The sequence below is a fragment of the Carya illinoinensis genome, chromosome 3 (assembly GCF_018687715.1).
Source record: "Carya illinoinensis cultivar Pawnee chromosome 3, C.illinoinensisPawnee_v1, whole genome shotgun sequence".
Taxonomy (NCBI): Eukaryota; Viridiplantae; Streptophyta; class Magnoliopsida; order Fagales; family Juglandaceae; genus Carya; species Carya illinoinensis.
In genome coordinates, this window is record NC_056754.1 from 55,987,345 (window position 1) to 56,003,636 (window position 16,292).

Genomic DNA, 16,292 nt, shown 5'->3' on the forward strand with positions numbered 1-16,292 from the left:
AGTCTCCTTCATATAAATTGTTCCTTTTTTAGTTTAGTTTACATGAATATCTTATTTGCCCCATTTGAAGATCATTTGGTCAGTCAAATATTGTGTAAACTATAGAAATGTCATTCTGAGAGATAAACTGGAGAATATGTTATAGTTTGGAGTTTTTGACCAAGCTAATGGATAGATATTGGTCCGAAATTTTTATGGAGTATTGTTAACATGTATATGTGACTATTGGTTGAGGATTTTTGCATGATTAAAGGTTTTTATGAAAGATTTTTTTAGATTTAGAAACTTAGAAACTGGAAGAAGAAAAATAGTTTCTGTTTTGAGAAAGTTTAACTCTTTGGTGGTCTAAACCTATTCTAATGACTTTAATAATTTTATTGGAGGATCCTAAGTATCTTATATACATGTTATATTATTATTTTGAAGATATTTGATGTTAGTTTCAAAGCTATGAAATTTTATGTAAAGAGATATTCAAATAAGCCAAAGTGTGGATATTCTTGGCTAAATTTATGTTTTGGTTAATTTCTAACCATGTGTTCTTGAATTAGAAGCTTATATATGTTTTAGGACATATTTTTAAACCATGTGATGGTTTGGTTTGAAGATCATATATTTATAAGTCATAGATCAAGAGATTTATCAAAACTAGTTGAGGAAAAAGTTTCTGTTTTTGGACTAAGTGTAAAACCAAAAACTCCAAATGTTATTTTGTGATTTTGGTGACTTTGGTTTGATGATTTAAAGCATGGTTGATGTTAGGATGATATTATGAATATGTTAGAAGTAAGATTTGATTTTTGAAACTCTTGGAGATGTTTTGATTTAAGGTCAAAACTTGTGATTCAAGTACTTGGATCTTTTTACAAAAAAGTTTGGTGTTGATTATTAGCTTTTTCTAAATAAATGTTTTAAGTATGGTTTTGAACTTAGGATTGGAAGATGTTTGTTGCAAAATTTTGGTTTAAGCATGAGTTTTGAAGTTGAAAAGAATTGCAAAAACCAAAAAATAAGGGAAATGGCCTATGGATGTTTCGGCCATAGTGTGTTTTCCATAGTTGTGTTTTGTTTTAAATTTTTCTGAGTTGATATTTAAGTTTAGGACAAAATTTACATGAGGAATGTAAATTTTGGAAACTTTTGGAGTTAGTATGTAAAATCCTTAAGTTATGGGTAAAACGGTCATTTTCCCACATGTAGAGAATAAAATGAAAATTTTACTCTTTAAGTTAGTATTTTTCATATTTCAAATTATTAGTGATTTAGTTCCAACTTTTAGAATCACTAATTACAGTTCCTCGTGATCGCACTTGAAGTTTTATAAGAAACGCGAAGATCGAGGTAAGTTAGCTTTTAACTTACTAGCAGTCTACTGTGTATGTGTGCTAAGTAAAGGAACTACAGTGTATGTATGTATGTTATCATATATGTCATGCCATGCCAAGTTATCACGTAATTGTCTATTATACAGAATTTATTCTGTCATCAATTTTTATCTGTTACATAATATATTCTGTCATGTATTACTATACATTACAAGTATGTCATGTTAAATATGTTGTCTATTATATGTTATGTCATGTTACGAAATGTTTCTATCTCAAGTTGGTCATGTATTTCAAGTTATGTTCAAATCACGTTATGTTATGTCAGGGCTCCAGTCCTTTCGTTTTCCAGTCACGTTTCATCTTGAGTACATTCAGTTTGTGTAGAATACATGGGGCTACAACAACTGTGGAGTATGTATTTAACTACATTGTGATGTGTAGAATACATGGGGCCACAACAACTGTGGAGTATGTATTTTTCATGTTAAGTCAAGTTTGCGTAAAATACATGGGGCCACAACAACTGTGGAGTATGTATTTTTCATGTTAATTTAAGTTTCAGAGTAAGTTCATACTAAGTGAAGTTTCAGATCAAGTTCATGTCAAGTCAAGTTCAGTTCATGTTTCAATTTAAGTTATGTCAATTATGCTATGTTGTACGCTAAGTTATGCTTTAATTATTTATGAATTTAATTATACATTTATGCTTTTACTGTCATCCATGCATCATTAGCATGTGTGGAAATTTTTTGTTAACCTGCTGAGATTTGTAATCAAATCTTACTGTGGTAGTCCCAACTATCATTCATCCCGAATGGTAGATCTTGTTACAGGACCTGAAGGAGGATCATGAGCTGACCAACTAGACACAGTCGATTGAACGACGGTGCGTCGTTAATGTTAATATAGTAGTTAAATTATTACTTATACGATGGAGTTGCATTTCCAGTACTTTTGGATCATAACTATTTTGGACTAGTGTTGTGATTTTAGTTGTTCAATAGGTTTTTATGTATGAAGTATGTTTTAAGCATTTGGGATATTTTCAATTTGGTGCATAGTATTGCTAAAGAAAAAAAAAATTATCCGCTGCGAATATTGCATATTGTTAGATGTATGTTAGGAACATTGCATCTTATATGTCATGAACGGGGGCAGGTAACCTTGTGTTGCATGTCTCGACGCTTCAAATTTCCATTCGATCCCAAACGGAATTTGGGGGCGTCACATGATAATTGAAAATGAGATGTCTTTTACCACAGTCAATAAAAGAGGCTTTCGAAAGTTTGTCAAAACTATTGAGCCATGATTTCCATTGTCATCACGATATATGGTGATGCGGGATTGTATGAAAAGGCATGCAAAAGAGAAGGCGGAAATGAAGAAGATGTTCACTACCACTAGCCAGAAAGTGTCATTTTTTACTGACATATGGACTTCCATACAAAACGTTTCTTATATGTGTATCATAGCACACTACATCGATAGTGAGTGAAATTTGAGAAAACGGATTATTAGATTCAAAGAAATTATTGATCATAAGGAAGCATCAATTAGGGCACTGATGGATGATTGTTTAAAGGATTGGGGAATTCAAAAGGTTCTATGTATTGTAGTTGACAATACCAGTGCCAATGACACTGTAATTGAATGGTTCAAGAGGAATACGAGTGTGAAAGTTGATGTCATCCGCAATTACGAATTTATTCATGTTTGATGTTGTGCTCATATATTCAACTTGATTGTCAGCAAAGGGTTAAAAGAGGTTGATGATTCCATTACCAGAGTCCGCAACATTGTGCAGTATGTGAGGGCTTCCCCTCAAGGTTGTCCAAGTTCAAGGCAATAGTAAGCCAGCTTGGGATTTCATGTTCTAAGACATTGTGCTTGAATGTTTCGACTCGATGGAATTCGACATACCTTATGTTGGATGTGGCACAAAAGTACCAAAGAACATTCGAGTGGATGGAAGTCGAGGATAGAGGCCTTAAGTATGCTTTGCTGGAGCCTGCAGGAAAGGGGCTTGGTGCCCTAGACACACATGATTGAACTAGTATGGGGCACTTTGTGAGATTTTTACAAGTTTTTTATGATATGACTATGCGGATATTTGGATCCGCATATACAACTGCAAACTTGTTCTTTAGCAAGCTCTTAGAGCTTCACTACCACTTGCAAGAAGGTTGTACCGTAGTGGGCACCTCACACTCGATTCCGACACCTCTCATGGATGACCGTAGCTGAGATAACTCATTACATCCACCATGTCGAGGTTACAATATTATGAATCAGTATCATCAACTCGTTGCAACGAGAAATATTATGCAATGTACTTCTGAGATTGAATGGTACTTTATGGAAGAGGTCGAGGCACCTAGCGATATATTTTAGTTATTAACTTGGTGGAAGGTTAATTCCACCAAGTATCAGATCTTTTCTCGTATTGCCCGAGATGTGCTGACCATTTCTATCACTACGGTTGCCTCTGAGTCGGCATTTAGTATTGGAGGTCAAGTATTGGATTCTTACCGGAATTCATTGTCACCGTCAACTGTAGAGGTCCTCGTTTGCACACAAAACTGGTTAAGTGATACGTCTATTAAACTAGATACCATTGGCTTTGACGCTGATAGCTATAAGCTTGAATCAGGTAACTTTATTTGAGTATTTCAATTGATTTATTTATTTCTTTTCATGATTTCATAAATCTATTAACATATTTTTTATTATTTTATTGATATAATTGTGAACTCTAGTATACTTGCCGATGATTGATATTTGGAGTGTGGCTAAGTTGATAAACTCCCTTTAAATTTTATTGGTGAGAAATGATTATCAAATTTTATTTTTAGCAATAATAAATTTTCTGAATCATTTTTTTTTCTTCTTATTGATTGTGACTTTTTATTTTAATTTCAGGTATCACCAACCACAAACCATTCAGAATTGGAAGATGTTTTTATTTTTGTATTGGAAGATGTTCGAAATGGATTGTTTAAACTATTATCAATGTTTTGAACAATTGTATAGGAGTTTTTGAAAGATGTAATTATATTCTTTTTTTTTTTTTTTTTTTTTTTAGTTTAGGGCTTGGAATTGGACCAATGGGGTCCCAAATATATCGGAGTCGGATCGGATGGAGGTCGGAGTCTAATTTCGATTCCGATCGGAATTCCAAACTCCGGACTCCGATTGGAGTCGGAGTCGGAGGTCGGAATTCGCAATTCCGACTCCGGCCTAAACACAACACGACCCATTATTTAAATAACTTTTGTTAAGATTTGAATGTCTAACCCGTTTAATATAATGGGTCGTGTTCAGGTTGACCTATATAGTTTAATATTCATAACTTGATACGACATAAACACGACTCACAAACAAGAATTGCCACCACTAAAATAATGCATGTGTGGCGTAAGTTAAGTAAATTGAATTCATTTGGTTCCTAGATACAAAATTACTTTATTGGTTGAGCCATCTTGAGTTTTGATTTAGGTGCCATTTGGATACGTAGTACTTGCGTCTCGTCTCATCTCAATATCTAAACACTATTTAAATATAAATATTTTTTAATTTCTCTTTTATACTTTTTCATCTAATCATTATTAATAATTCAAGTTTCTCAATCTTTCATATAAAACATAAAAAACAATTCAAAATTTTCAAGTTGCAAAACAAAAGAAATATTAAAAAATTATATTCTAATAATATTTTAATTTTATAATATTTTTATTCAATATTTTCTTCCTTCTTTTCTAAAACCTAATAAAAATTTTAACTTAATTTATTTTACTATTATTAAAAGATTTATTATCTCGTTACATTTTAATTGACGATCCAAACGCCTTATAGTCCTTGGGAAATTAGATCATGCATGATCATCCGCCCTGGTCCTACCCTATATCTGACCAAGAAACTTCAAGCAATCATCCATATATATTTGTAGGTCAATATATACTGCTACTCCCAGTTAATCTGATCGTCTTTAATTAGCAAGCTGGATGATGTTCACAATGCCGTTTATACAGTACTACGTACTGATCATGATAATAAGGAAGATAATCATTTAATTTACCAGTCAAGATAATTATGGTAATTTCTTCTATAGATAAGGTTCCAAAAAGAAAATATCTAATATGCATGCATGCATGTATAAATTATAATGATTCATGCACATCCCTTTTTACAACACTAGACAACGTAGGTCAACAATTATATATGCACATGATATATAGATACAATCATTATTAAACAGATGGCCTCTAGATCATCCAAATCAAGAAGAAAATTCCATAAATTCGATAAATACTTCTCTTCTAGACGTTGCTATATATTTATCTTATTTTCCAAGAAATTTAAGTGAACAATTAGGACTATATATATGATCGGGTTAGGTTATAGGTCCATCAAGTCATTCTTCTTTGAAGTTGGTCTTACTTAATCATGTGCCACTTTTGCGATCGAATAAGCTATAGCTAGTACTAATTAATTAGACTGGCCGGGACCATTACTAGTTAGTAGTCATGAAGTCTTAGCTAGCTAGCTCTAGATTCAAAGCAAGAAATACAATATTTATTCATACTCCTGGCTACATGCAATTACAATGAAACATTCATCAAAACCCAGATATGGTCCCCTCCCATTCTCATCGATCGATAAAACATTCCTTACGTTATACTCCGCCCTAAAACTGGTTGCATGGGTTCTTTTTTACATAAATTCTTCTTCCAAGGAAAAGGTTCTCTAAGCCCGAAAACATCATCATTATCACCTATATATATATATATTCAAGAATAATGTTATTTAAAAGCTCGATCGTTTGTCTGCATAAGTCACATTTTGGCCCCTTGTCTTCATGTGGGACCGATGATCATCCTTGCTTATTTCTTGTGCAACTAGAACCTGCAATTGTGCGAAAAGTACTGGAATCATCTAATTAATTTGTTTCATTTTTTTTTTCTTCTCACCCGGCCAACTTTATTGTAACTTTTCCTATATATATATATATATATATGTATATAACTTTTTCTTCTCAGTGGAGACTGAAAACAATTAATTTTTCATGACTTTTCTTCTTAAAAATAGACCAAGAAGAAGAAGAAGAAGATGGTTAAGATAGTTGACTAATTCCTAATTTTTAGCCTTATTGCAAATAGTAATGCTTGTGATACTGATTGCAAGCCGATTGTATGTGGCATTATATGCGTTCCACGTACAGGCCGCCAGCTAGCATTATTTATCAATGGTGAGGTAGGAGGGGAAATTAAGCATGCATTTTTTAATTTGTTTCAGGGTATATATAAGACTAGATCAAGCAAGCAAGCAACCCTTTTCCTCTCAACGTGAGCGTGTAGGGTTTCTTCATGCATGGCTGCCGCCGATGGCCTCCAGGCCAATTCGGCCATTGTTACACGCCTCAAATCTTTTGCAGATATGGTTTTAGAATCTCCTCAGCCCATTCCTGAGGTTGTGGTTCCCTTTAGATCTCATAAAACGATAGATGGTGAGGTATGTGTAGTATTCTCAAAGGATGAACTGGACAGATTGGCTATTCCTTTTCAATTCTCTCTGGTTTTAAAGTTTCTACGGCAAAGACCATCCCTGGACTCCATCAGATCATTCATCAAAGCCAGATGGGGATTGACGAACCAACCGATCGTCTCATCGATGCGGAAGCCACGTAATGTTTTCGTACGTCTATCGCTGAAGGATGATTTTGTGAAGGCCTTTGCACGTGAAAGCTGTGAGATTAATGGAGTCCCATATAGAGTTTTTCACTGGTCCACCGATTTTCATGAAGATCAAGAACCTGTTCGAGTCCCGGTGTGGATTACTCTGCCGGGTCTTCCTCCAAACTTCTACCACGAGTCTTTTTTGCGCAACATTACGGCTCCAATTGGTAGATTTCTTAAGAGGGATAACCCTACTAGATGCGCTACTCGCACGGATGGAGCCAGAGTTTGTGTAGAGATGGATGTTACAAAAGAACCGATCAAAGCCTTGTGGATAGGTACACCCAGAATTCCTCAAAGTTTTTATCAGATCATAGAATTCGAGACTCTTCCTGCTTATTGTCTACGATTTCACGTCCAAGGCCATAATGATAAAACTTGCAAATGGCAAGGAAAAAAACAGAGTGTTACGCTGAAGGAAAACTATGAGAAGGAAAAAACGAATCTGACTTGGGTGATTAAGGAAAAGAAAGATGAGCAACCTATCGTTATAGTGCAAAAAGGTGAGTCTAGTAAGATGGGAGAAAAACTGGTGCAAGAGATTGGAACCCAGTCTAATGAGCTTCATCTAGAAAACTCGGAAAGGGAGGGCCATACGAAACAGGTTGCAGATGGAGAGGTTGACGATACAGCCGTAGAGACGAACGAAGCTTTAGATGTAAAACAGAGCAATCCTGAAAATTCTACAACTGATGCTACAGCAGTTAACGAGATGGTCTCTCATATGGAGGGGTTACATGATGCTCCGATCATTGAAGGCTCACGGCAGATAGTTATCCATGAAGAGTTGGAAACGGGAATCAATTTGCATATGGGCGATACAAATACAGATGTAACTCTTGTGGAGGAAGCACTTACGTTAAATCAAGAATTACCGAACATAGATGGGATTAGTGCCCAGGACGGAAGAGACCCAGCCTATGTAGATACGGAACAAGACCACGATGTTTCTGATGGGCACGTTTATTCAGATACGGATTTAGAAGAGGTTACGGAACATATTGCTAAGAAAAAACTTGCAGCATCAGACTCAGATATTCAATCAGAAAAAGAACGTCACAGGAAAGGTATTAAATTAAGGGGCTCATATAGGGTTGTAAGCAAACCCTCTCGCCTTAATTTATGAAGATATCTTACTTGTATTGGAATGCTCGGGGTGTTGGTACGTCGAGGAAGCGGCTTAAAAAATTAGTATCGAAACTACATCCTAAACTCCTTGTTATTGCTGAGCCTATGGTTAGTAATTCACGTTTAGATATGTGGCGTGATAGATTGGGTTTTGATAGATGTTGCTCTAATTTTGAAGATGGCGGTAAGCTATGGTTGTTTTGGTCTCATGATTTAAATCTAGCTGTTGATTCTATGGGAGACCAATTTTTGACTGTTCGTATTAATAGTTGGAATGACCTTCGCATTACTTTTGTTTATGCGAAATGCTCCTACTTGGAGCGAAGGCGTTTGTGGGGTTCTTTGATGGATGCTAATACTCATAATTTACCTTGGATGGTGCTGGGAGATTTTAATATCATCAGAAATGACTCGGAAAGAAGAGGTGGCAGGCCACGGCTGGCTTTGGCCATGGAGGAGTTTAATGGTTGGGTGGATTCTTGTGGGATCCTTGATATGCCTTTCCGTGGCAATTCTCTCTCTTGGTGTAACAGTCATTCAGGCATTTCCAGACATTGGGCTCGTCTTGATCAGTGTTTCCTTAACACAGCTGCTTTAGCTATTTTTCCCGATGTTAATATGGAATACCTGGCGCGCACCTCCTCTGATCATGCACCTATGGCGGTAGCACTGGAAACTCAGCTTGTCAGGTATGGATATCCTTCTTTTAAATTTCAGCAAATGTGGGTTTCTCATGCTAATTTTTTTGATTGTGTCTTGAATTCCTGGAATGGAGATGTTGTTGAGGGGTCTCATTTATATATTCTTGTCACTAAACTTAAAAGACTTAAAATTGTTTTGAGAGCTTGGAACAAGCATATTTTTGGTAGAACTGATATTCATATAGCGGAGCTTGAGGATCGGATAAAGGGCTTGGAAGTTAGATTACAATCTGATTATTCGAACAAGGTGGAGGATGATCTGGTTGCTACACAGTTGGATCTCTCAGCATGGTTGGACAGGGAAGAAAAGCACTTAGCCCAAATTGCTAAACAAGGCTGGATTCAGAAGGGTGAAGCTAATTCTATTTTTTTTCGTGCTGTCAGTCGTCGGAATCATAAAGAGGTTTTAGAGATGAAACTTGAGGATGGTACTATTCTCTCCTTTCCAGAGCAGATTCATGAAGGGGCTATATCCTACTTTTCTCATTTCTTGCAGGCTGGTAACGGTTGTCAAGAGCCTAACCTGGGGGATTTTGTCCAACCTATTATATCTCAGAGTGATAATGATATTATTACTTGTGTTCCGTCTTCTCAGGAAGTATATGATGCTCTTTGCTCTATTCCGGAAGATAGTAGCCCGGGGCCCGACGGGTTTGGGTCGGGTTTCTATCGTTCTTGTTGGCATATTGTAGGTGCCGATGTAGTAGATGCAGTGGCAGAATTTTTCCGTGGTAAGGCTCTTCCTCGGTTTTTTAATGCAACTTTCTTGGTTTTAATTCCGAAGGTGGATAATCCGACGAGTTTTGATAAGTTTAGACCGATCAGCTTGTGCAATGTGTTCTATAAAATTTGCACCAAAATCATGGTTAATCGTCTCTCTCCCCTGCTTGAAAAAATTATTTCTCCTGAACAAGGAGCCTTCCTTTCAGGCCGTAGCATTTTTGAAAATATCAGTTTGATGCAAGAGATGATTCACGCTATTAATAAACCAGCTCATGGTGGGAATGTTGCTTTGAAGATTGACATGGCTAAGGCTTATGATACGGTGGACTGGTCTTTTCTTATGCATGTTCTTAAAGCTTTTGGTTTCTCTGATTTTTTTTGCCTGATGATTCGTCACTGTATCACTAATCCCTAGTTCTCTGTAGTCATGAACGGGGTTCCCAAAGGTTTTTTCAAAGGTGGTCGTGGGTTGCAACAAGGTGACCCCATTTCTCATTATTTATTCATTCTTGTGGAGGAAATCCTCTCAAGGATGATAAAAAATCAGATACATATGGGTAAGATTGTTCCGTTTTATCATCCAAGGGGTACTCCTATTATTTCTCACCTTCTTTATGCAGATGATATAGTTCTTTTCTGTAATGGGGGCAAGGCATCCTTGAAAGCTATTACTAAGGTGTTGAGGAAGTATGAACAGTGGTCGGGGCAAGCAGTTAGCAAAAACAAATCTTCTATTTATTTCTCTTCGCAGGTTTCTGCTTCCAGACGTCGGGCACTTCTTCGGTTTAGTGGTTTTACGGAAGGAATTTTTCCTTTTAAATATTTGGGAGTTCTTATTATTTCTGAAAGATTGAAGATTGCTCGCTTTGATGATTTGATTGCTAAAGTTCAGACCAGATTGGAGGGTTGGCAAACCAGATTGTTATCTAGCGGGGCGCGGTTGCTTCTTATTAAACATGTTCTCCAAAGCATACTTGTACATAGTCTTTCTATCTTAAGGACTCCTAAAGCCGTGATTGAGAAACTGCAAAGAATCATTAGCACCTTTTTCTGGGGTGTCAAAGATGGAAAAGCTAAGAAGAAATAGCGTTCTTGGATGGACATTTGTAAGCCTATCTCAGAAGGAGGGTTGGGCATTCGTAGTCTCCAAGATGTGCAATCTTCTCTCCACATGAAGTTAGCTTGGAACTTTTTGCAAGGTACTTCTCTTTGGTCCAATTTTTTTCATGCTAAATATGTTGGTGAAAAACATATCTCTATGGTGGACTCTACGAAAGGTTCTATTTTCTGGAAGATGATTTCGCAGAATATTCCTTTAGTGCTAGCTAACTCTAAATGGAAAGTGCGGGAGGGTAAAATCCAATTTTGGCTTGATAAGTGGGCTGATGATGACCCTCTTTGTTCTAATACTCGGATTTCAGATATGCCGAACCTAAAATTGAAAGATTGTAAATCTGGGTTGGGCTGGAATATGGATCTGTTTACTCGGTTGGTTGGTCATCAAAAAGCTGAGGATCTTATTTTGCAATTGGGTCGGGTTAATAATGGGAAGGATGTTCTAATTTGGCTCCCTAATGCTGATGGGCTTTTCTCTACCAAAAGTGCTTGGAATTGTATTCGAACGAGGGGCCCAGATTTCCCTTGGGCAAAATGGGTCTGGCATCCTGCCATTCCCAAGAAGATGTCTATTACTATGTGGAAAGCCATTCATGACTGTCTCCCGGTGGATGACAGAATCCGCAGAATAGGTATTCCTATTGCCTCCCGTTGCGATTGTTGTTCAGAATCTGAGTATGAAGATCTTAATCATAGTCTTGCGAGAGGTGATTTTGCTGAAAAAATTTGGCGTATTTGTTCGGTGGTTCTTGGTATTCCCTGGAGGGAAGGTTGGAGTTGGAGACAGCGGGTGGAGTGTTGGTATAGGCGGGCAAAAAATTCTACTCGATCTGGTCAATTGTTGGGTCTTCTTCCAGCCATCATAACTTGGCGTTTATGGGGTCGGCGTTGTAAGGCTAGGATGGAAGGTTTGATGGAATCGATTCAACAGGTGTGGTGTTCTATCAAATATTGGGTATCCTGGATTGCATTAAAGATTAAGGATGTTAATTTTCTCACTAAGCAAGATGAAGGAGTTCTACATTGTTTCAATATGCCTATTAATATGATGAGACATGAGATAGTTATTCCGGTTAAATGGAAATCTCCTAAGCAGGGTTGGGTTAAATTGAATGTGGATGGGTGTTCTCTTGGTAATCCAGGTCCTTCAGGTGCAGGTGGCATTATTCGGGATGATAAAGGAAACATGCTTTGTGGGTTTGCAGTTGATACAGGGCATAACTCTAATAATCATGCAGAGTTGATGGGTTTACTTCATGGTCTTCGTCACATTGGTTTTATGGGTTTTGTATCAGTGGAAATTGAACTTGATTCCATGTTAGTCCTTAACTGGTTGAGGAACAATCGTTGTGGCCTTTGGTACATGGAAGATTATTGGGATGAAATTCAAAGTCGTCTAGCTGGGCTTCATGTCTCTCTTGGTCACTACTTTAGAGAATGTAATTCGGTCGCGGATGGCTTTGCTAAACTGGGTGCCAATGGTCAAACTGTGTTCTGGTCTTCCTTATCTGAGCTGCCTGCTCACATTAGAGGAAATATCCGGCTGGATAAAGGAGGTTTCCCTTACCTTCGAAAAATTCGACGATGTTGCTAGATGTTACTGGCTTTGCCTTTATCTCCAGGTATGTCCCTCTTTGCACTCCGTTATTTTCTTTCTTAATCTTTGTTTGTGCAGGTTTGTCTTTTGCAGGTTCAGTTTTGAGGTTTTTGTTTTGTTTTCCTAGAGCCTATGTTTTGTATTTGAGTTTTTTTTTTTTTGGTTTTTAGGTCTGGGTTTTGGTGTTTTTTTGTAGCCTCCAGGCCTTGGGTTGTAACTACGGTTTTCCTCCGCCACAAGTAAGGGTTTTTTTAATAAATTTGGGACGGGGCTACTATGTGTGTGGCTTCCGGCTCTTCTTAAAAAAAAAAAAAAAAAGAAGAAGAAGACTAGATCAAGCAGCACGTACGTCGTACGCACTACTACTGATCATCATGACCTTTATATGCATGTTAAAAGCTAGCAGCTTATAATTGCTCGAAGCCATCATTAGTGCATGCCCCATTAAACAACCCTGAAATTAGCAAAAAATATACCAATATTACCGCGACTAAACTAATTTTTATATCCCTCATATTAATTAGCTCCTAATTAATTAAAGCCCGACCCCGAAAGCATTATTTTCCTAATCATGATCTCAACATTGACATCCATCTTATGATGTACGTATTAATTCCATCAAACTAAAAGGACAATTATAAATTTAAACATATATATATGTGTATGTATCATGTTATCATTCAACGTCCATTAATTTCCTATTATATATAGATCATGATGAGAATTAAAGCTTCCCGGCGGCCAAAAGATGGCCACATGAGAAACCAGTTTTTTTATAACAGGTTGAGATCGATTAATATATACAGGTGTTTTGTTTTCTTTATCTACTCCATGTGGTTGAGGGCCGGTCTGATTACCAACTCTTTTGTTTTTTTTTCCTTCTTGATCTTAGCTGTATATATGTACGTAACGCCCGGCCGCGGTGGCCGGCCCACCATGCAAAAGATTAAAAAAGTCGTTCATATGTACATGGGTGTATGAGTACTAGTACTCATGTAGGAACTAGAATGTAATTTTAAAAGTAAATAATTCAAAGCAACGTTCCTTTGTTCGCTTTTTAGCTCTTCTTTCGTTTCTATCTTTTTTCAAGCGATCACTACAGAAAACAATGTTAAACTTTAATTTACTTGTTTTGACCAGTTGTTTGGTTTGCTTTGGCTATTGTAGTAGTAAATGCATGACTTTGATTGGAACATCAAACGACTTGACCTTGATCTCCAAGTTTCTACAATATGGTACACTAGATCAGGAGGAAGTGGCCGGAAGAATTGTATATATACATAGAACGACGTCTATGGGGTTTTGTGGACCCAATCATCCATGCATATTATGTTTGCCGCCTTCGTAAGACAATATTGTAAGAGCTTAAACAAACCTTAGGACTCTGGTCACACGATTATGTCAATGCCGGCCAGTACCCAAGTTGATATATAGTTCATTGTTGAAAATTCATTACGTACAATGACATTTGTATCATGTGTTTGTCTTAATCTATGTTGATTATGATAGATCTTCGATCTTCTAGTCACACGGGTATTTATGATATCTTGTTAGATCAGTACTGCTTGTCTTAAAAAATATTTAAGTTGAAGGGAAATTATATAAATTTAATTCTTTAAATTATATTCTAAGGTAAAATTCATATAAAGTAAGAAGTGGGAAATAGTTAAAACTTCACTTGCTTCAAAGGACTTGGTCTATGACATTGTCAAGGAAAAAAAAACGAAAAAAGTTAAATACTTCGATACAAATTTCAGATGATTGTATTACACTTCGATGTCATTGTAGCAAAGTTTCTGAATTTGCTAAAGCCGCTTCTTCTGCGCCTGAGGTTTCAAGAATGGCAGGGCACATAAATGTTTGAAAGCAATTTTTTTCTTGCACAAAATAGCTCTTTTTTTCATCAATCAGATGAGGCGTTCGAATAAAAGAAGTTTTCTATAAATGGGTGTTATTGCTTCTCATCCATCGTTGGCGAGCCTTCTGGTATAGTTTTGAGAAGAGTATTCTTGGAGGTGCAGAGAAATAGAAAAGTAAAGAGAGTTTCTTTTTTATTTTTTTCCCTTTAACAGGCCTGTTCTTCGTGTTTTCATTTTCTTTTGTCCCTAATTTAATTTGTTGCATAGAAAATGGAGAGGAGTGCCATGTGGTGAGCTCAGATATGTGCACATGGCTTTCCCATTCCCAAGCTCTTAGACTGTGAATCAGTAGTGGGGAACCTGCTGTTTTGGGTTTTTCAAGAGAATCAGTTGCAAAGAAACCACCTGATTGGTTTTAGGAAACGAAAACCCAGTATTTTAGGAGCAATAATGCCTGGAGAACTGTGAGTAATAGGTATGAGAACAGCGTAACTTGTTTCAGCGCGAGTGCAATTTTAAAGAAACCAGATAGAAGGACAGTGTTTTCTTGTGCATGCCAGTTCAGGTACATCTGTTGTTCAAATCTCTAAGAACAGTGCAGTTGGGTTCTTTCTGATTTCTTCCTTGTTCATTCCTTTTTCATCTGCCTATTAATATGATCTGCAGATTCTGTTTGAATCCCACGTACAAAATCTTTCCTTTTTAGCTATTTGTCACTTCTACTCGTTGAGTAAGAAAAGCAGGGGAGCTTAAATCGTCATTCCCTTATTGTTTCTACAAAAGCACGCTACTCTCACTTGCAGTACTGTAATTGCCTTTTCCACATATAGTACTAGATCCATCATCTAGTTTAATATATGGTATCTTTAGCTGGTATGCTTTTTCAACTTTTCTCTTCTTCCTTATGCCCTTGATCCATATCATAGCTTGATCCTTTTAATGTCTCAGTAAAAGTTTTATCTTTTCCATCCATTTTTATCTTCCGTTGATCTCATCTACTGTTCTTCCAGTTCGATAAAAGGAAAAGTTATTTCCTTTTTTGTTGCATCATTACTTTTCTCGGGACGGCAGAGTCTACGCTTTTTCTAATTCATGAACCTAAAAAACACAGTTAAAGATCAAATGGCTTCTCCTTTATGTGGCTTTAGAATCCCACTACCCTGGTTTGCTAGTACTCTTGCTCCATTGCTGATTTCTGCTGGTTTTTTGGGGTTTGGATTCTCTTCTTTGCTCCTTATATCTACAGTATGGGCCCTGCCTTTCGTTTACTTCACATTCTCAAAGCACAGACCAGTGGTGGAAGCTGAGAGCCAAGAAGAAGTTTTCGGGTCCGACCAAGCAAGCTCAACGCAAATGGAAGATGTTATGTCAGAACTTGAGCCAGCTGAGAGTGAAACTCAAACACAAAAGAGAGAAGCCCAAGAAAGTGCGAGCGAGATTTATGAACAGTACGCGCTATCAGAGAGTGAATGCCTCTATCACTTATCGACTAGTGAGGGATCGGAAGTTGAGTGGCCGTTCCGAGAAGATGTGGATCAAATCAGCTTGGATTACTCCGACGGTTCAATTTCTGACGAGGAAAGCCTCATTGAAATTGCTCTTCCAAGTGGGCAGTATGTTGGTCATAACGAAGATCAGAAGACAAAGGATAACAAGCAGCAGATCAAGGTGTCAGATTTCTCTCAGGAATCCATTTTTCAGCCACATACATATTGTCTGATGGAGCTCCTATCAGAGATAAATGAGATGAACGAGGAAGATAATATGATCGAGATCGACATATCCATGGGCTCCATAAAGTGTTCAAGGTTTGAGATTGAAGCTTGATGAAGATCTTTTTTTTTTTTTTTTTTTTTTTTGGGGTTAAAAAAATTAATAACTACACTGCTGAAGTTTTTGATCCTCTTGCGTGGATTTTGTTGGATTTAGGATGTCATACATGAGCTTGTATCTTCCTTCTACTTCAATTTGTTATAATGTTGTTGTGACTGTGACTGTCATGAGAAGCTTGCTGGTGCTCCCTCCCACTCCCAAACTTTGGATGCCCATTAATGCACTTGTACTATGGCCCTTTGTTTTCTGTTAATGCATGCACATTAAAGTAATAA

At 37.0% G+C, this 16,292-nt stretch overlaps 3 protein-coding genes across 3 annotated transcripts; all 3 read left to right on the plus strand.

Annotated features, from left to right (window-relative positions):
- The first annotated feature begins 6,695 nt into the window (after positions 1 to 6,695).
- On the plus strand, positions 6,696 to 8,186 carry LOC122305010. Its single transcript, XM_043117272.1, has one exon. It carries the CDS (start codon positions 6,696 to 6,698, stop codon positions 8,184 to 8,186), a length of 1,491 nt encoding a protein of 496 aa, XP_042973206.1.
- Positions 8,187 to 10,039: 1,853 nt separating this feature from the next.
- On the plus strand, positions 10,040 to 10,699 carry LOC122305011. The gene has a single exon (XM_043117273.1). It carries the CDS (start codon positions 10,040 to 10,042, stop codon positions 10,697 to 10,699), a length of 660 nt encoding a protein of 219 aa, XP_042973207.1.
- Positions 10,700 to 15,306: 4,607 nt separating this feature from the next.
- On the plus strand, positions 15,307 to 16,011 carry LOC122305013. Its single transcript, XM_043117275.1, has one exon. It carries the CDS (start codon positions 15,307 to 15,309, stop codon positions 16,009 to 16,011), a length of 705 nt encoding a protein of 234 aa, XP_042973209.1.
- The last annotated feature ends 281 nt before the right edge of the window (positions 16,012 to 16,292 follow it).

Excerpts from the sequence above, each read along its gene's own strand:
- LOC122305010 (XM_043117272.1), top strand. The coding sequence starts at position 6,696 with ATGGCTGCCGCCGATGGCCTCCAGGCCAATTCGGCCATTGTTACACGC.
- LOC122305011 (XM_043117273.1), top strand. The coding sequence starts at position 10,040 with ATGAACGGGGTTCCCAAAGGTTTTTTCAAAGGTGGTCGTGGGTTGCAA.
- LOC122305013 (XM_043117275.1), top strand. The coding sequence starts at position 15,307 with ATGGCTTCTCCTTTATGTGGCTTTAGAATCCCACTACCCTGGTTTGCT.